The sequence below is a fragment of the Heteronotia binoei genome, chromosome 8, assembly GCF_032191835.1.
Source record: "Heteronotia binoei isolate CCM8104 ecotype False Entrance Well chromosome 8, APGP_CSIRO_Hbin_v1, whole genome shotgun sequence".
NCBI lineage: Eukaryota > Metazoa > Chordata > Lepidosauria > Squamata > Gekkonidae > Heteronotia > Heteronotia binoei.
The window spans coordinates 20,454,513-20,475,705 of NC_083230.1; the positions used below are offsets into that span (position 1 = coordinate 20,454,513).

Sequence of the window (21,193 nt, forward strand, 5' to 3'; positions counted from 1 at the left end):
GAGTGAAGGAATCCAGAAAAGGACCAGAAGACGTGCTTGGTGCCTCAAGTTCACTCACTGTATCAAATGTGGAGGGAAGATCATGGTGGAGTGATAAGACCTTATCTGCGAAAAAACTCGCAAAAGCCTCGCAGCCTATTTCCAATTCCCTAGTGTTTGGTTTACCTTGTGACAAGGTTGTTAATGACCGAATTACAGTAAATAATTGTGCTGGGTGTTAGGTCGCAGACGCAATCCAGGTCGCAAAATATGCCTTCTTTGTGGCTCGGACTGCCATCTCATAGGTCCGCATAAATGACCTATAGGATGTTCTCGCCACCTCGTCACGGGAACATCGCCACTGCCTCTTTAGTTGTCTTAGTCGCCGTTTCATCGATCGCAGCTCTGGGGTATACCACAGAGCCAATCATGAACGGGGACGAAGAGGACGCCAAGGAGCAATCTCGTAGATAGCTGCAGAGAGTCAGCTATTCCAAGCCTCCACAAGCTCATCCAACGAGTCACCTGAGGGCTAGGGATCCCGCAAGGCCATGTGAAACCGCAAGGCCATGTGAAACCATCTGACTTTGCGGGCGAGCTAAAACCTACTCGCCACTTAAACAGGGGAGGAGTGGAATATTCATACTGGCCTTCAGGGCATAGTGGTCCGACCATGGCACTGCATCCATAGCAATCCAGTCCACTACTACTCCCACCACAAAGATCAAATCTAGCGTGTGTCCTGTTTAGTGTGTGGTGGTTGTTATATATTGGGAGAGTCCCAGTGCAGCCACAGAGGACACTAGGTCCGCCACCCAACTAGAGGCCATGTCCTCGGCATGGACATTGAAGTCACCCAAGACTATAAGTCGAGGGTACCTCAAGGTCCAGCCTGCTACAGCCTCCATCAGAGAAGGCAAGGCACTGGCCAGTGCGCTAGGCAGACGGTACACCAGCCATATAATAATAATAATAATAATAATAATAAATTATTTATATCCCGCCCTCCCCGCCTAGGCAGGCTCAGGGCGGCTAACAACATATCCATATGATAGTTATACAAAAACTTTAAAATCAGCATTATCTTAAAAACTGTTCTAATTCACATTTAATATAATTAACATAATTTAACAATAACAGTGGTATTTTTGGCGCTATTCTGTCAGTTAAAGTCACTTAGGCGAATCCATCAGTTCAGCAGTCCTTAATCAGCAGTCCGCAAAGGCCAACCTAAAAAGGATGGTCTTGCAGGCCCTGCGGAATTGGTCAAGACTCCGCAGGGCCCGCACCTCTTCCGGGAGCTGGTTCCATAGGCATGGAGCTACAATAGAGAAGGCCCGTGTGCAGGTGTTCTGCAATTTCGCCTCCTTTGGCCCAGGGATAGTCAGCTTGTTCTTCCCCGCTGACCTCAGTGCTCTCTGGGGCTCGTATGGGGAGAGACGGTCCCTCAGGTAGGCAGGTCCTCAACCATATAGGGCTTTAAAGGTAATAACCAGCACTTTGTAGCGAACCCGGTATGTAACTGGCAGCCAGTGCAGTCCGCGCAGCCCTGGCTGTATGTGCTCCCACTTCGGGAGCCCCAGTAACAGCCTAGCCGCCGCGTTGTCAAACTCTCCCTAACGTCCCACGTCAAGCCAACACACTCTGTGCCAGTGATCTCTGGTGGCGGGAGCGCCCTGAAGGAGTAAGCCTCCCGTATGAAAAAGGCCACTCCTCCCCCCTGCCCGCTAGTTCGCGCTTGGTGAAGGACTGAGAACCCAGGTGGAGTGACTTGGGAGAAAGCTAATGTCTCCCCCTCTCGCTTCCTCAGGAGGTGGTGGACTCTCCTTCCTTGGAGGTTTTTAAACAGAAGCTAGATGGCCATCTGACAGCAATGAGCATCCTATGAATTTAGAGGACAGTATTTGTGAATTTGCTGCACTGTGGACTAGATGACCCTGGAGGTCTCTTCCAACTCTATGATTCTATGAATAGCACTGTGGTTCAGTTACTTCTGTAATACTCGATTTATTCTTTTCAGAAAGTTGTAGCCTGCTTAATTCCATCTTCTGGTCTCTGGCTTTTTATTACTTTCCTTTTGCAGTTTAGCAAGAAAAAGATATAACGGTGATACTTAGGCTCAGAAGAGAAAACTTACTGAATGAGGGAATAGTACTGCTCAATTAATTGATCCCATTCTGTGTCAGAAAGCACTGAGGAATTCTCTGCATCTGTGTCAAGGTCTTCATGTTCAAGTTGCTGGAGGTAGGTTCCACACACTTTGAGAGCCATCTCTATCAATTCTCCTGGAAGTTCCTTAATATTCCTTTCATTATGATCTATGAAATACAACAAAGTATTCATCAGTAGTATATACTCTTCCTGTTATTAAAGCTTTCTATGGTCAAGGTCCTTTTGTTAGGACCACAGAAAGAGAACCACAATTTAACCAACCTTTTAAGGTAGTGTACACTGTCAAGGAGGAAGAAAGTAGTAACAAACAAAAGTGTACATCATAACGTGCATAGTTCTCATCAGAGACATTTTCCTTAAGCATCCTCTGTTCACATACAGATCCATGTACCTGTCTGCAAGTGGAAATGCCCATCTGTTCTGCAACTGAAGCCTCGTTCAGCTGTGCAAGGGAGCCACAGAACTCTCTGAGGGTTTCCTTTCTCTCCCATATACTTTATGTTAAAGACACTTTATTAAGGAACTTTAAGCATTGGCCAGCAGTGTTCCCTCTAAGCTCAGTTATTGTGAGCTAGCTCACAGATTTTTAACCTCCAGCTCACACATTTTTGTCTTAGCTCAGGAAGGGTGGCCCCACAGCACACTAATTTATGCAGTGGCTCGCAACTTTAAGGCCAGTAGCTCACAAAGTAGAATTTTTGCTCACAAGACTCTGCAGCTTAAAGGGAACATTGCTGGCCAGTATTGTATTAAAATCTCACTGACTGAATTGTAACTGTTCAATCTGAAAATGTCCCATTTTGAGCCTTTTCAATATATTGGGCTGGGTTTTTTGCATGTGACACATTTTAGGTTTCTCACGGGGAAATACATGTCCGATATTTTTGTGTGTCAGTTACAGAATTTGTTTTCTAATTTGAACTCCACCCACCCACACACACACCTCACATATGGAAAAAAAATTAAAGATACACAAGCGATGATAACATGGAATGCAACACTATACATCTCTTTCTCAAATATTGGGTATACTTGATTTTTTAAAAAAAGAAAACAAATATATTTATACTATTAAATTTCACAAATATGTCAAACAGTACAACTTTATATGCTGTGTTTAGGGATGAGCATGAACCAGGAAAATGGAGATTCGTGAAGGTTTGTTTTTCAGGGGTTTTCACGAACCCCAGAGCATGAACTTCTGTGAACTTCTCCATTGTATCAACTGGTCCATGCTTCAGGAAGTTCATGGGAGGCCCACCCAGAAGTGAGCCCCAAATGCATTTGAATGCCTTTGGAGCCCACTCAGGTGGGGGGTGGGCTACAACAGCATTTAAATGCCTTCAGAGCCCACCCACTCCCACCTGAGTGAGCTCTGAAGGCATTTAAATGGCTTCAGAGCCCACTTCTGGGTTGGGCCGCTCAATTAGAAGTGAGCCCCAAAGGCATTTAAATGCCTTTGGAGCCCACCTCTGGGTCAAGCCAGCCCAACTGAGCTCCAAGAGTGAGCCCCAAAGACCTTTAAAGAACTTTGGAACTCACTCTCAGAGCTCAGTTGAGGTGGCCCAAATTGACTGAGCTCTCAGAGTGAGCTCTGAAGATTTTTATAGGCCTTCAGAGACCACTTTCAGGTGGGCCCTGCCCATATAAGTGCCTGCCATATCTGGCCTATAAAAGCCTTCAGAGCTCACCCTGAATTAGGGTTTCCAGCCTCCAGGTGGGGCCTGGAGATCTCTCACTTTTGCAACTGATCTCCTGATAGCAGAGAGCAGCTCCCCTGGAGGAAATGGCTACTTTGAAGGGTGGACTCTAAGGCATTGAACCATGCTGAGGCCCCTCCCCTCCCCAAACCCCACCCTCTCCTGGTATTTTCCAACACAGACCTGGCAACCCTACTCTGAGAGCTCAGTCAAGTCAAGATGCTTGACTCAAATGAGCTCCAAGAGTGAACTCTGAAGACCTTAATGGCATTTGGAGCTCACTCACAGAGTTCAGTCAGGCCAACCCGACCTGGAAGTGGGCTCTGAAGGTATTTGAATTCCTTTGGGGCTCACTTAAGTGGAAGTGGGTGGGCTCTAAAAGCATTTAAATGCCTTTGGAGCTCACAAACCTGCCCACAAACCTCTGTGAGGAGGTTCATGGGCAGGTTTGGGGGACTAACTGGTCTCACAAACCCCTGGTTCCTGCTTTTAGAATTGCCTTGGTTTGTGCTGAACTTGGGATTCCTGAGCTGGTTCATGTGCATCCCTAGCTGTGTTGTAAATGATGCGTTTTATGTTGTTAAATCAGTTGAAGTTTTGGTTTGACGGGAAAGTAAGTACTGCATATATTTTAATTCCCTCCCCCAAATTGCTATTTCCTTGCTGTTGTTTTGTTTTGTTGAACAGCGGCTGGGGGACAGCTTTTTCAAGGCTACAAAATTTCCGGAAATTTTACATCTATAGTTTGTTTTGCCAAGATCTGAAGAAATACATTAAATCAACATGTCTTTATCTCAGCTTGATGGTGTGTTCCAGAACATAAAGTCAGTGGGATTGTACTACAATGGAGCATTCCAGAACATAAAGTCAATGGGCATGTACTAAAACAGAGCATTCCAGAACATAAAGTCAATGGACATGTAGTACAATGAAGCATTCCAGAGCATAAAGTTGAGCACTTGAATTTAGACAAGGTCTGTTGAATCCAGAGGCTTCATACTGCCTGCCAATCATAGGCAACCTCATTAAACATACCTATCCACCCCTCTTCTGTACTGAAAGAATATACTGATGCCTAAGGATGTGTAGCCAAGTCTAGGTGGGTAGGATTAGAAGTGATTGAACAGAGAATGAAAAAGCCAAATGCAGAACAGAAGAATAAATGTGAAAATTCGGTGTGTGGCAATCACAGGTTTTTTTGTGTGTGTGTTTTTGAGTTTTCTCTATTTCAGCCAATTCAGTCTAAAGGATATTTTTCCTTTGTAAGATTAACCAATGGAAATGCTACCTGTTGTCCCAGCTTTTGTATGAAGGCTTCTTATACTTGATTGGTCACGATCACCAGATATGTTCAAATTGACAACCCATTTTAGTATGGAGGATGCTGCTGTTTTCCTGAAGTCCTCTAAAACAAAGGCCACAATATTATATTTGAGTAAATCCCATTTAATAATGCACATAACAAAGGACAAATTACCAGGGGTTGTCATACGAATTGGGAGAAACCCTCACCAAATCCCTACAACATCAGTTAACAATATTGTTACTTGCTTGCTCCATACATGTTAAGTTGCAAGAGATATAGAAATCTAGTTGGGGTTCTTTAGGCATTGGTATCCTGCTTTTCTACTTGATGGGGACTCAAAGCGGATGTTGGGCGTTTTCGCACTGACCTTACTCGGGAGCGACGTCCCTCTTCACCGCGCAGACGCTGCGCGGTGAAGAGGGACGTCGCTCCCGAGTAAGGTCAGTGCGAAAACGCCCAACATCTGCTTTGAGTCCGCACAGCGTCTGCGCGGATTTCGTACTAATTGCTCCGCGGAACCCGGAAGAGCCGCAAAGTCCCGCGGCTTTTGCGTTGCAAATGTAAACCGCCAAAAAACAGTTTACATTTGCGACGCAAAAGCCGCGGGACTTTGCGGCTCTTCCGGGTTCTGCAGAGCAATTAGTGCGAAATCCGCGCAGATGCTGCGCGGTGAAGAGAGATGTCGCTCCCGAGTAAGGTCAGTGCGAAAACGCTCTATGTCAGACTCCTCTGATGGGTTTAAAATACAGCCCTTATGCAACATCTCCAAAACAGCATGAGCAGTTTATAATGAAATAAATTAGGGCACTTACAATACATAACAAAGACAAAATGCTTTTAACAGACTGAGCTTCTTTGGTTCAGATCTTGTCAGCTTAGCTGTGATGTGATATTGCTGAGGGAGATCCTAAGGCAGTGCTACAAGATTCAGTTTCTTTAGCTGAGAGAAAGAAAGAGATCACTAGAGATTTACAGTGCAATCCTAAATTATACCATTCCAAGCCCATTGATTTCAGGGGATTTAGAAGGATGTAACTCTGCCTAGAATTGCACTGCTATGGTATAATACTTGCTTGACTTATAAATATTCAGCAGAATATAATGGAAGCAAATAGACTTCTTCAGCAGGCAACAGTCATTAATCATGTCCCAAAAGACAGTAACGACGTCTCAGAGTTATCTCTGACTTTCTCAACATTACATTTGAGAGGTTCAACATTTTCCAAACTCTGAGGGATATCACACATAGGAATATGGCACCATGCCTTCCCACCCCCTACTGGGCCCCAGTAGGTGAAAGTCACAAAATCTATAAAAGGGTTTCATGAAATCTTAGAGCAAGGTGAGGTGATGCCATGGGATTCCCCCTCAAAGTAGATCTCTGTTTTGGTTTCCTGTACACTTGCACATTCTTAGCATGGGCCTAGCAATGAAAATGGAGCCTGGATCAAGCTAATGTCAAAATCACAGTGAATCACATTGAGGGTGTGCGAGGAATATGAAGCAAGGAAGTATTAATCATGCAAAAACTATATCTGGTGGATGTGACGTGAAGGTCCTTTTCCCCAAGGACCTAAGGAGTTCCTTCCTTGATAATCTGGCATTAATAACCCAAATAATGAAGACAATGAGCAACAGGCCAGCCCCGGCCATTTCCTCCTTATCTCAAGTGCTGGGCAGGAAGATTTCTCCCCCTACTATATCGTAAAGTACTCAGCCATCTATATGCCTAGCTAAACTCTCAGTCTACCTAAAGGAAAAATTCTCTTTGATACCTTTACCTGTCACTCAGAAGAAGAAAACTCCACTCCACAATGAACACAAAAATACCCATTTTATAATTACGGTAGCTCATCAACAGAGAGATGGACTTTTCATCCAGACCCGTTGATGACTGTAATAAACTTGACTTTTTATCCCTTCCGCATTTCAATGCTAACACTTCACCACCTCACTTAGCAAAAAAGGTATAAAAAGTTATCCCTCAGTCTATCCATTTTATAGCCGGTTTTGGATCCCAGCCTGTTACCTCCATCTATATGGTTGGCATCTCTGCTTTTCCATCTTATTCTGCTGTGATTCTCCAGAGCTGCCCAGCTGTCTTTAGGAAGCATAACAATTTCCCCGTGTTTTTTTTTCTTTAGGAAGCAAGCTTGTATGTCTTTGATTCTCCCTTTTATTTCTCCCTTAGTAGCAGGTAGTTTGTCAGGGAAAGGGTTTAAACTGTGTTTGTACCTCACATATACATTTATTTCCTTCCTGTAGCACCTTTATTTTTATTTACCTAACTTGTTTCTCTTTCTATTAATTTAATACATCTATTTTCTTGTTTAAGAAGCTTATTCCCCTTCATTTCTTTTGAATATTGTCTGTATCTTGACCTTGGTAAACATAGGTTTACTATCTTAGTAATTAATACCACACAACAATGTTTTTTTCTTTGCTAGCAGAAGGACTCCTTTGCTTGCTAAAACAGGGCTTTTTCCCTGGGGCAACGCAGTGGGACAGAGTTCTGGAACCTCTTTGTGGAAACAAAATTCTCAAAAAATGTTTAAAAGTTCATTTCTCCTTCATTTCTCTCCAGAGATTTCCAACACCTCTTTTTCAAGAAAAAAAAAAGCCCTGGTAATAGGGTAGAAGGGACGGTTAACTCCAAGAGACAGAGAAGGAGCTACAGTGTTTTGTTTTTCCCGAAGAAATGACAATCTTTCTATGAAATAAGGAGTTCCAGAGAAGGCAGTTTGTGGAGCAGTGAGAAGGGCATTTGACAGTACAGTGACCTCCTTCTGGTATGGACTTCTTGTCCTGCAAGTGGGGTACCATATTGATCTGAAGCAGAAGAACAAAATTTGAGTCCAGTAGCACCTTCAAGACCTCCAAAGTTTTGGGAAATGTTGTGGATGAGACCAATTACATTTACTGCATCTCAGGTGCCGAGAGAAAATTGGTATAAAATGTTTTTTTCCATTGGTATATAACTCCTGAAGACAATAAGAAGATGGATCAGAGTTATTTAGGTGCCTGCTGGAAATGTAAAGAAATGGAAGGCTCTTTCTATCATACGTGCTGCACTTGCAAAAAAGCAAGAAAATTCTGGAAAGAAATTAATGAAGAGATGCAGAACAATTTTTTAAATCCAATTTGAAATGAAGCCAGAGATGATGTTACTAGAATTTTTACAAGATGTGACGGAATACGCACTTCAAGAAATGTTCAGATACATGTTGACTACAGCTAGAATAGTATGGACAGCCAAGTGGAAAGCTGAGGAATATCCAAACAAAAAAAGTGAATGGCAGAATGTGCGGCTATGGCCAAATTAACTACCTACATAAACAACAATTAGGGAATTTGAAAAAAAAATGGGAAAATTGTTATGCTCGTTATAAATAAGGGGGGAAGTAATGTAAAATGACTATAATAATATATTTTTGGAAGAAAATACAAAATATAATATTATTCATATATGAAGTTGTAATCTTGGATTATAGGTTTGTATAAAAGAATGTACTTTAGTTTCTAGATGCTCTTGTGTTTAACAAAAATTGGTTTAAACTTAAATAATTAAGATATGATGAACTAAGAGATTCATAGTAATGCTGAAGGAAATTATGACAATGATTATAATATGAAATTAAGGAAATGGTTATAATGATAATGATTATAATAAAGGAATTAAGGAAATAATGCTATCAAACTGTGTTTAAAACAAACTAAAGAGTCAGCAGAGTGGATCTGTAACATTGTGACTATAATCAAATGCATTGTTAGTGGGCGTTTTCGCACAGAGCTTACCCCGGAGTGACGTCCCTCTTCACCGCGCAGCGTCTGTGCGGATTTCACACCAACTGCTCCACAGAACCCAGAAGAGCCGCAAAGTCCTGCGGCTTTTGCGTCACAAATGTAAACTGCCAAAAACCAGTTTACATTTGCGACACAAAAGCCACGGGACTTTGCGGCTCTTCCGGGTTCTGCGGAGCAGTTGGTGCGAAATCCGCGCAGGCGCTGCACGGTGAAAAGGGACGTCGCTCCAGGGTAAGCCCTGTGCAAAAACGCCCAGTGTTTGCATGAGCCTCATTGAAATTGTAATTGGGGGGATCTCTATGTATATTTAAGAGCCCCGTGGCGCAGAGAATTAAGGCTGCAGAACGGCAATCCTAAACTCTGCTCACAACCTGAGTTCGATCCCCGGTGGAAGCTGGGTTTTCAGGTAGCCGGCTCGAGGTTGACTCAGCCTTCCATCCTTCCGAGGTCGGTAAAATGAGTACCCAGCTTGCAGGGGGGAAGGTGTAGATGACTGGGGAAGGCAATGGCAAACCACCCCATAAAAAGTCTGCCGTGCGAACGTGAAAGCAATGTCACCTCAGAGTCGGAAACGACTGGTGCTTGTGCAGGGGACCTTTCCTTTCCTTTCCTATGTATATTTATAGTTTGTTATTTCATATTCACTATTTACTCTTTTTTCTTTATTTCTCTGTCCTTTAAAATCAAATAAAAATATTTGAACAGTAAGACCTATGAAGTTTTATCCACTGTATAAGCTTTCATGTCTAAGCACACTTCATCAGACACAGATTATGTTTCTCAACCCTTTGCAGCCACCCCACCCCCATAAGTAAAGGATTGAGGAAACCTGTTTCACATCTGTATCTGATGAAGTGTGCTTACACATGAAAGCTTATACTGTGAATGAGCTTTTGTTGGTCTTAAATGTGCCACTTAACTTTTTTCTTTTTGTTCTGCAGTATTTTATGAGTTGCTGTGGGGGAAAGTTGCTTCTCAGAGCCCATAAAGAAGAGAGAAATTGCCAAACATCCAGACTTTCCTGGAGTTCCTGAGATTGAGACTTATTAACATTCAGGTGTGGCCTGGATTTCTACCAAAATTACAACTACGGTAATCTCCACACAACAGAGATCAGTTCTCCTGGAGGAAGTGACAGCATTGGACAGTGAATTCTATAGTATATTACTAAGTGATGGATAAATGAAAGCACTAGTTTGAAATCACATACCCAGCGAGTTCCCTCCCTCCTCAAATTCGGTGCCAAGCTACATAATACATCTGACATATGTCAAGTTGATGCTTGACCAGATTCACAGTCAGTCATACATCAAGGAAGTCAGCTGAAAAAGCATTTGTTCACTTGGCAAAGGGGATGGCGGGAAGAGGCTTTTGGTTTCCCTTCTTCCCTGCTTTCACCACTGGAAAGAGCAGTGGACAGGGCTTTTCACCCCTTTTTTCTGGTTCTGCATGCCCTGGGAAGGACAAGTGGAGTGAAATAAAAGGTTCCCAGGTTCAATCCCTGGCATCTCCAAAAAAGGGTCCAGGCAAATAGGTGTGAAAAACCTTAGCTTGAGACCCTGGAGAGCCGCTGCCAGTCTGAGAAGACAATACTGACTTTGATGGACCGAGGGTCTGATTCAGTATAAGGCAGCTTCATATGTTCATATGTCCAAAAGGGGCAAAAAGTCCCCTCCCCCGTCCTTTCTAATGGCAAAAGTAGAGTAGGAAGGAAACAAAGAGCTCCTTCTCACTCCTCCCAGAGATCCCTCACAGCACTGAGTAAAACAGCTGCTTTTTCAGCAGAGTTCCTCTGAGACATTTGACTGTGAGTCTGCTTGCACACCTGTGACCCAACACATGTTGGCCAAATTGTCTGATTACACCTTCTCTTTTGGATTTATATTGTTGGCTCTACAATTATGAGGTGAGCCAATGGCCTCATGCGGTAAATGGGGGGGAGTAAGCTGCCTTTGCCATCACTACCACCACTTCAGCACAACAACACAAGAGTTTGGGAAATCCAGTGGGCATGTGCAGTTTGTAACATTCTCATTGAAGATACATGAGAAACTGAGTAGGTAAAGAACATTAGTTCCTGAAAGCAATATATACTGAACAACGTGCAAGGCTATAAATGCTGATCTTACAAAAGACATGATAATTAGTAAAGGTACAAGACAAGGCTGTTCACTTTCCTCACTGTTGTTTATAATGACTCTTGAAATATGACTGATGCAAAGTCAAGAAGATAAAGAAATAGAAGGATTAAAAGTAAAAGGATTTACTTATAAATACAGAGCATTTGCAGATGATATAATGTTTATAAATGAAAACCCCATACAAGTCACATCTTTGTTGTTAGCCAAAATACAAGAATATGGGGAGTTGGCGGGACTTTGTATTAATAAAGAAAAATCAAAACTTCTATGTAAAAATATGCAAATAAACAAGCAACAAGAATTGCAGAGACTAACGGGCTGTGAAGTTACCTCCAAGGTAAAATATTTGGGTGTGGAGATAACAATGAAGAATATTGATTTGTTCAAAAATAATTATGAGAAGCTATGGCGTAAAATGGATGAAGATATGTTAAAGTGGAATAAACTTAATTTGTCACTGTTGGGTAGAATAGCCGTAATTAAAATGAATATTCTACCAAGAATAATGTATTTGTTTCAAACTATTCCTATTGTGAAAGACAGTAAACAATTTAATAGATGGCAAAGAAAAATTTCAGAGTTTGTGTGGGCAGGAAAGAAACCAATAATTAAAATGAAAATTTTAACAGATGCAAAAGAGAGAGGCAGATTTCAATTACCAGACTTAAAATTATATCATGAAGCAGTTTGCTTAGTATGGATAAAAGAATGACTAATGTTGTTAAACAAAAAACTCTTAGCGTAGGAAGGTCATGGAAATAAATTTGGCTGGCACGCTTATATGTATTAATGGAAAAAAAAGATAGACAGCTTTTTCTCTCACCATTTTATAAGAAACAGCTTGCTAAATACATGGATGAAATATAAGAAATATGGCCTGGGAAGGACAAGTGGAGAGAAAACCGTTATGGACAGTGCCAGCTGAAGTGATAAAAATAACAGCTGAGACAGGTGAAGAAAAGTGGTTGTCATATAATCAACTATTAAAAATACAAAGTGGTAAAATAGAATTGAAAACTGCTGAAGAGCTGAATAATAAATATGATTAATTTCAAATGCAACAAATAAAGAGTTTGGTGGAGAATGACATTAAAACTGAAGGAATAAGAAAAGAGCAAACAGAAATGGGAAAAGTTCTGCTTGGAGACAACGAAAAATTAATTTCAAAATTATATAAATTACTTTTAAAATGGTCTACGGAAGATGAAGTAGTGAAATCTCAAATGATTAAGTGAGCAATTAATGTAAATAAAGAAATACAGATGGAAACTTGGGAATATTTGTGGAAGAACTCTATGAAGCTTTCGACATGTCATAGTATTAAAAAGAACTGTTTTAAAATGATGTATAGATGGTATATGACTCCTAAGAAACTGGCAAAGATGAATAATAAGATGCCAGACAGATGTTGGAAATGTAAAAAACATGAAGGTTCTTTCTACCATATGTGGTGGACTTGTTAAAAAGCAAAAAAAAGTATTGGCAGATGATTCAACAAGAAATTTCTAGGATCTTGGGATATGAATTTAAGAAAGTTGCAGAGACTTTTCTGTTGGGATTACAAATGGAAAAATTTCCAAAAGAAGATAGAACTATAATTTGGTACTTGCTTTCAGCTGCTAGGACATTATATGTGCAGTTGTGGAAGCAAGAAAAAATACCAGAGAAATGGGATTGGATTGTAAAAGTTATGACATGGAGTGAAATGGACAAATTAACAAGAATTTTAAGAGACTATGATTTAGAAGCTTTTTTTAAAGTGGAAAAAGTTCAGAAGATATGTAGAAAAAGAGTGGAAAATAAAAGAACATTGGACAATTTTTGATAATGATTAAGTCTTAGAAAAAAGAAGAATATTAATTTTTGTTTTTATTAGTTAAGGGTACTTTTAAACATTAGTACTTTAAGTAAATAACACCGGCAGGGGTCAAGTAACGGGGGAGGGGTGGGTAGAAATATATGGGATAAATAAAAGAAGTTATTAATGATGCAAGAAATATAATTTGTTACCATATGTTACCAAATAAAATTGTTTTAACCATCAAGAACATTAGCTCCTGGACAAGGTGAGAGAAGTAGGAGAGCAGCAAGGTGTGATGGGAAGTGAAAGGCAAAGGTAATTAAAGGTGACAGCAGCAAAGGGTGGCTGCCTCAGGCCACTTTGGTGTAGTGGTTAAGTGTGCGGACTCTTATCTGGGAGAACCAGGTTTGATTCCTCACTCCTCCACTTGCACATGCTGGAATGGCCTTGGGTCAGCCATAGCTTTGGCAGAGGTTGTCCTTGAAAAGGGCAGTTGCTGTGAAAGTCCTCTCAGCCCCGCCCACTTCACAGGGTGTCTGTTGTGGGGGAGGAAGATAAAGGAGATTGTGAGCCACTCTGAGATTCGGAGTGGAAGGTGGGATATAAATCCAATATCTTCTGCTAAGACAGTGACCTTCAACAAGGCTGGCCATAGACACCGTGGCACTACAGATTGATTTGTTGTTGGTACTCCTGTGCTTTCTCACGGAAGTTTTAGCTTTTCTCCACCTCATATTATCAAGAGACATATTTGCACCTTTGTATTTTCAGGTATAACCTGTTCAGAAATAGCTGCCTCCATCAAAAGAAGATGCTTAGAATGCAGCCTTCTGACATTTTGTGGTTGGTCCTGGTTCTCATGGCAACCATTTTGTGACTACCCTCAACCCCATGGCAACCTTTTTTTTGGTTGTGCTCACTGCTCAGTCTCAAAATTCCCAGAGATTGCTCACTGGCTCGCCAAGATTAAGGAACCCTGGAATATGAACGTAGGGATGGAGTAACACATATGTCAATACTGTGGTCCATTCTTACCAAAAGCCATATTGTTAGCTTTCAAGAGTCAGCAAGCACTGGGTCTTCGGACAACAAAATAATTTGACACATGTTTAACAGTAAAAGTAACCCCATCGTTTCAAGGCTATAAGTATGCAATATTTCAAGACCAAAACAGGAAATTCAAAACTCACGGATAAAATCATATTTTTCATCATCAACACAAATGGCATAACATCGAGGGAAGAAAGCATTTGGGTTCGCTGACATATACCACGGCAAATTCCTCATGTGCAAACAAAGTCCAATCTTTAAATGGAAGAAACATGTTAGTTATGATTTGTGTTCTACCACAGCATACAAGTCAAGACGAGGCATAGTTATGTGAGTCCAAGGAAGCAACTTTTTTTTGTGCGTGCTGGACTCTTTGACCTAGCGGCCTAGATTTCCAAGCAAGCTACTTGGTGGAGACTAATGACTTCAGGTTGAATTCAAACTGAATTTTCCATTAGCTCAATGGAACTTTCCTGCCTCTAACTTTCGACTGCAGTCCAGTGATCCCCTCAAAATGATGCTTCTGTGGGATGGGGGATCATAAGGAAAGACATGAGGGTAGTCTGCAATGAAAACTGGGCATTGGTGAGAATTGCTGGTTTATTCTGGGTCAAACCCACCATGATTAGGGAGTAAGCTCTTTGGCTCCAAGACTTTTGTCTTGTAAGAAGCTGGTGCACAAGGCTACAGAAGTTGGCTATTGTTGGGATAACGTGTTAGCTGAAGAGGTTTTTATCTCATCCTTCCTCCAAGGAGCTCAAGAACCTAAAAGGACCTAAATTCTCCTCTTCTCCATTTAATCTTTGTTGTGTCCTAGGCTCAAATGGGAGAACTGTTACTTTTGGAGGGAAGCTGAACAAGCCAAAGCTTGTACTCCACACCAGGGTTCCAGAGAAGGCCTAAGCGTGCCCAATCAGGGGAAGGATTGAAACATAAGTAGCCAATCAACATCTAGGCTCATACTGTACCCTGATAGGCCCTTAGGGCCCTGTAAATAGCCAATCCATGTACATAGTTAAGGACCAATCAGAAGGGGGCAAGAATTGTATAAAGGAGCGGGAAGTTTGAATAGAGCTCAGTCTGTGTGTGTGTTCCTGAAGTAAAGCTTGCTGAAATCACTCTCCGACTCTGGTCTCTTACTGCGCCAACCCCAGTACTTTACACTGGCGACGAAGGTGGGATGCCAGTAAGAACCAGCAACAGAACCAGGAACACGGAAGGGTGGCTAAATCCAAGCCATCTGGGTCCACACCTCCGCTCTGCGCACACCCCATCTCGCAAGCCGCCCAGACATGCTGCCAAGAATGGAGGCTCCAGCCAACCTCCTGCAGCCCTTTAGCATCCATCGCCCCGAGCTGTGGGACTCGTGGGTCGAAGGCTTCCAGTCATACCTGACCTTCCGGAAGATAACAGAGACTACCATGCAGAGAGCTCTGCTTATCAGTACGTGTGGCACGGAGACCGTGAACTTAGCCAGGGCTCTTCTCCAACCCAGGAAGCTCTCAGAGACGCCGGTGGACGACATCATCAGCGCTCTGGAGAAGTATTTCCAGCCCCAGCCAACCAAGCTCACCCAGCACTGGGACTTCCGACAAAGGACACAGAAGGCAGGCGAAACCACCATGGCGTTCTTGACAAGCCTGCGCCGGGTGGCAAGCCGATGCAGTTTCGCAGACCTCAACGAAGCCCTGCTCGACCAGTTTGTATGGGGCTTGAGGGACGAAAAACTAGTACATAAACTCCTGTCCCTCTCCGAGTGTGACCTAACAAAGGCAATCGACGTGGCCACCAGCTGGGAGAAGGGCAGATCAGCAGAGCCGCGGCTGACAAGACAGGCTGCGACACACCAGATCAACCCTGAACCATCTATGGAGGACTCGGACGAGGACAGAGCTCTACAAACCGGCTATCGTTCAGCAGGAAGGAAGACCACCCATGCCCCACAGGGCATGAGACACAAGACACCACCTGCATGTGCAAGCTGCGGGGGCCAGAACGAGCGAAAGACCTGCCGATTCCGGAATGCCACCTGTCGACTCTGCAACAAGGAAGGCCACATCGCCTGTGCCTGCAGATCCACATCCCGAGCACGCGTCCCACAAAGATCTGCGCACTCCGAAGGCCAGCCAGACTTCGAGACCGACGCTCTCCACGCCCACCCATACCCGGTACAGTACCTACCCTCGCCAGCCAGGCCCTCCAAAATCCGGGTCAATGTAGGGATCGGGGGGGGGGTGCCCTGCCAAATGGAGGTGGACTCTGGGTCAGCATCATCTATTATAGCGGCAGAGACATTTTTTAAAATCCCCACCAGGTTGAGGCCTCGTCTCAGGGACCCGGGGTTTACCTTAGTGGACTTCCAGAAGAATAAGGTGCCTATCTTGGGAGTGGGCCCGGTCCCAGTCCAATACAAGGGGTTCAAGGGCCAGCTACAAGTGCTAGTGGTCAAGAACCACCTTACAAACCTTTTGGGTCTCGACTGGTTCAAGCCCCTGGGAATAGAGATCAGGGGGGTCAATAAGACTGTCGGAGTGGACTTTAACAAGGTTTGTGAAGAGTTCCCGGCCGTTTTCGATGGCACCTTGGGCTGCTACATGGGTCCCGCGGTTACACTACACCTCGACCCCACAGTGCGGCCTATTAGGCTTAAAGCGCGGCGAGTTCCATTCGCGCTCAAACCTAAAATTGAGGAGGAACTGGATAAACTGATTGCACAGGGAATACTAGAGCCTGTCACCCACGCAACCTGGGAAACTCCCATCGTGACTCCAGTCAAGCCCAGTGGGGAAGTGCGAATTTGTGCAGACTATAAGTGCACCCTCAACAAGGCGCTGCAGGCCCACGCATACCCTGTGCCCATCGTCAGCCACGTTTTAGCCACCCTAGCCGGCGCAAAAATGTTTGGCAAGTTGGACTTGGCCCAAGCTTACCAACAGCTGCCGGTGGATGACGCCACGGCCAACGCCCAAACAATTGTGACCCACCGGGGGGCCTTTAGAGTAAAGCGGTTGCAATTTGGCGTGAGTGTGGCTCCGGGGTTGTTCTAGGAACTCATGGACTCTCTTTTAAAAGGACTTCCCGGAGTCACTCCATTCTTCGATGATGTGCTGATCGCGGCAGCCTCGCCTGAAGAATTCGCCGCCCACCTTAGAGGAGTCCTACAACGTTTTGAAACAGCCGGCCTGAGGTCAAACGGGAGAAGTGCCTCCTGGGCATGGATCGGGTGGAATTCCTGGGGTTCTCCATCGATGCCCAGGGGGTCCACCCCTCCGACACCAAGCTGCGTGCCATCAGAGATGCTCCAGCGCCCACCAACAAGCAAGAACTCCAGGCCTTCCTCGGCCTCCTAAACTTTTATCATGCTTTTCTCCCCCACAAGGCAGCGGTGGCCGAACCCCTGCACCGGCTTCTAGACAAGAACCGACCCTGGGCGTGGGGCTGCCAGCACGCTAAAGCCTTCCAGGATATCAAGGGCCTCCTGATGTCCAACTCCGTCCTTGCCCATTTTGACGAGACCCTGCCCTTGGTCCTTGCATGCGACGCATCCCCTTATGGCGTGGGGGCAGTTCTGGGCCACCAACTCCCTGATGGGACCGAAGTCCCTATCGCGTACTACTCGTGGACCCTCTCGTTGGCGGAGCGGAACTACGCCCAAATCAACAAAGAAGGGTTGGCAGTCGTGGCCGGCGTCAAAAAATTTCATGATTACATCTACGGCCGGCCCTTTACCCTCTATACGGACCACAAACCCCTCTTGGGCCTCTTTGCATCGGACCGGCAGACCCCTCAGGTGTTGTCCCCACGGGTCCTCCGTTGGTCCATTTTTCTAGCCGGCTACACCTACACCCTAGTGCATCGCCCGGGCAAGGCAATGGGCCATGCTGACGCCCTGAGCCGCTTGCCCTTGCCTGACATGGATCCTGATCCAGCCCCGGCTCATCAGATCCTACTGATGGACATGCTTCCGGACAGGCCATTGCTCGCCTGCGACGTTGCTGCCCGCTCCGCTCGTGATCCAGTCCTCTCCCATGTCTTGGACTGGGTGGGGAGGGGGTGGCCCAAGGGCTCGACTGGGCCGGAATTTACTCCGTTTGCAGCCCGGAAAGACGAACTATCCACCCACAAAGGCTGCCTACTATGGGGCAACAGAGTCGTCATCCCCAAACCCTTGCAAGACCAAGTGCTGAGAGCCCTGCACGAGGCACACCCGGGCATAGTCCGCATGAAGGCTCTCGCACGGAGCTATGTCTGGTGGCCCGGCCTCGATGCAGAAATTGAGGCTTGGGTTAAAAGGTGCCCGACATGCCAGGTGTCAAGGCCTGACCCCCCACGTGGCCCAGTGCAACCATGGGAATCCACCAAAACCCCTGGTCAAGACTGCATATGGACTTTGCTGGCCCCTTCCATGGGCGGACTCTACTCATACTAGTGGATTCATACTCCAAGTGGTTGGAGGTGGTCCAGGTGCCCTCGCCATCGTCGCAGGCAACCATCACAGCTCTGAGGGCCATCTTTGCAACCCACGGGTTGCCGGAGACCATCGTCACCGACAACGGCACAGCATTCACGTCCGCAGTGTTCCAGGACTTCTTGGCCAGGAACCTCATCAGGCACATTCGCTCTGCCCCATTTCATCCAGCCACCAACGGCCAGGCAGAGCGGATGGTGCGCATGGCAAAGGAGGCCTTGAACCGTCTGGGCCCCTCAGGCTGGCCAAAAGACATGGCGTGTTTCCTAATGGCCTACCGGACCACACCCACTGCCTCCACAGGTCGCAGTCCAGCCGAACTCCTCATGGGCCACCGCATCACCACGCTGCTGGACAAGCTGCACCCTGACCGAGCCCCAGACAGGCGACCGGCGCCGGAACACCTTAAAGCCCCCAGAGGGTTCTACCCAGGTGAGACAGTGTGGGCACGGAACTATGCCACCACTGGCCCCGCCTGGCTCCCTGGAAAGGTGGACCACGTCACCGGACTGGTCTCCTATGCAGTGGCCTTGGAGGGTGGACATCTCCTGAGGCGACACATCGACCAACTCCGAGGTCGCCTGCCTGCCGGGGAGCCAAGGTCAGAGGCTCCAGATCCGGACAACGTAAGTCCCCGAGAGCCTGACACAGAACAGGGTTCTGTGGAGCCCGCTTCGGCCCAGCAGGAAGAGACCCCCGACCGCGCAGCTGAACCCAGGTCTCCCGAGGCCGCCGTCCCAGATGTCTCCAGCTCTGCAGCCGCGGAACCACCAACCGAGTCGGAACGCCCAGTCCCCTCGGAGCTCCGACGCTCGACACGAGACCGCCGCCCTCCAGCATATCTCCAGGACTATGTCACCTGATAGCTGGAACTATGGGGGGAGGGGTGTTGTGTCCTAGGCTCAAATGGGAGAACTGTTACTTTTGGAGGGAAGCTGAACAAGCCAAGCTTGTACTCCACACCAGGGTTCCAGAGAAGGCCTAAGCGTGCCCAATCAGGGGAAGGATTGAAACATAAGTAGCCAATCAACATCTAGGCTCATACTGTACCCTGATAGGCCCTTAGGGCCCTGTAAATAGCCAATCCATGTACATAGTTAAGGACCAATCAGAAGGGGGCAAGAATTGTATAAAGGAGCGGGAAGTTTGAATAGAGCTCAGTCTGTGTGTGTGTTCCTGAAGTAAAGCTTGCTGAAATCACTCTCCGACTCTGGTCTCTTACTGCGTCAACCCCAGTACTTTACAATCCTACAACAATCCTGTGAGACAGGCTAGGCCCACGGTGTCCAAATTTGCTTAACACAAGAAGCGCATAGAATAAACATCAGACATTTGAGAGCCGCAAGGCATGAACAAATATTACACACACATCTGTATTAACACTCTTAATGCTTTCGTTGCACAGAAAGATGAAATACATATTATGCACTTCACAACACAGCCATGCTAGGAGGAGACTTTTTTAAAAAAAAAACAAAAACTGGGAATAAAAGTTCCCATGTAACTAGCATAGGGAAAGGTTAAGGAATTACAGTTTTGGCGCCAGTGGGAGAAGGAAGCACACATGTACCATATAAATCACTGACCACTATTTGCATCATTATGCATCTCTCACTGCTTTGACACCAGGTTAGTCAACACAGCTCCTACAAGAGCTATGGAACTAAGGCAGAACCCTGTGCCACCCTCTTTAATTCTGTGCCTCCTTCCAGTGGCTCCCTCAACTCTTGTGCTCTTGTTCCTCACTCTAGGTCCACAGGTGACCTCTGTGGTAGAGGAGAAGAGCTTCCAAGTCTGCCTGTTTCCCTCTCCTTCTCCGTTTCACACAGAGAAATAGTTGCTTACCTAAGGGTCAGCACTCAGAGTTCTTTCTTGACCTTTGACCTGCATGAAGTTCCTTCTTGACCTTTGGGATCCACGCGGTATGTGTAAAGGAGCTTCATGTGGCTCCCAAGCCACAGCCTGACCACCTCTGAGCTAGGCAGAGGGAGAGCCCAAAAGTCACCCAGTGAGTTTCATGATTAATGGGGATTTGAGCCTGGCCCTTCTAGGTGTAGTCCAGCTCCCTAACCACTGTACCATACCGTCTGTAAGAATGTCATCTTCTAGGGATCACTATCTACAATACTCACTTTGGTAGTAAAGGAGCCTGTTCTTGCATAATGATTGATCATCTGATCACTGTGGAGGTTGTTATAATCAACTGCATCTTTTTTAATAGTCCAATAGATAGATGTTTCTTCATTTCTTACCAACCTAGACTGGCCAAAAAAAGACTGTGTGTTATAATTCCACATGGGAAGTGTTACCCAGTGACAGCCAATATTATTGAACTGTCTTTTTTCCTGCTATGCTACCATGACAAGAGCAATTTGTTCATTTTAGGGGTATGTTGTAAACCTATTGGCCAAGAGCCAAATCAAAGCAATTTTTCATCACTTCATGGGCTTGCCACTATCAAAGGATAAGGGGTCATGTGATAAGAAAATCCTCCTGATGCAGCTGAATAGTCCCATTGTATCAGGTTGAGACATCCTTCAGAAGACAGTGAATCAACATGATAATCCCCATTGTGGTGCCAGCCAATGTATTTCCTGCCTGCTGCTCACTTACTTCTTCCCCAAAGTCCTGGCTTTCCTCTCCCTTATTGAAGCTGGGGGTACTTCCAAAGAGGTGACACCTTTTTGTACTAATTTGGAGTACATATTGGCAAACAGTTGCCTCAATCCTAGGATAATAACTGACTAGAAATCTCAAAACATTTTGTAAACC

At 45.2% G+C, this 21,193-nt stretch overlaps 1 protein-coding gene across 1 annotated transcript in view; it reads right to left on the reverse strand.

Annotated features, from left to right (window-relative positions):
- The window catches only part of TTLL8 (tubulin tyrosine ligase like 8), a 46,110-nt gene that overhangs the window by 17,024 nt on the left and 7,893 nt on the right, over positions 1-21,193 (reverse strand). Inside the window, exons 3-6 of the mRNA XM_060244544.1 lie at positions 20,554-20,677; positions 14,094-14,208; positions 5,140-5,256; positions 2,117-2,297 (exon numbers count right to left, since the gene is read on the reverse strand). Coding sequence (XP_060100527.1) covers positions 2,117-2,297; positions 5,140-5,256; positions 14,094-14,208; positions 20,554-20,595 — 455 coding nt within the window. The 5' untranslated portion in view covers positions 20,596-20,677. The remainder of the gene's footprint in view (positions 1-2,116; positions 2,298-5,139; positions 5,257-14,093; positions 14,209-20,553; positions 20,678-21,193) is intronic.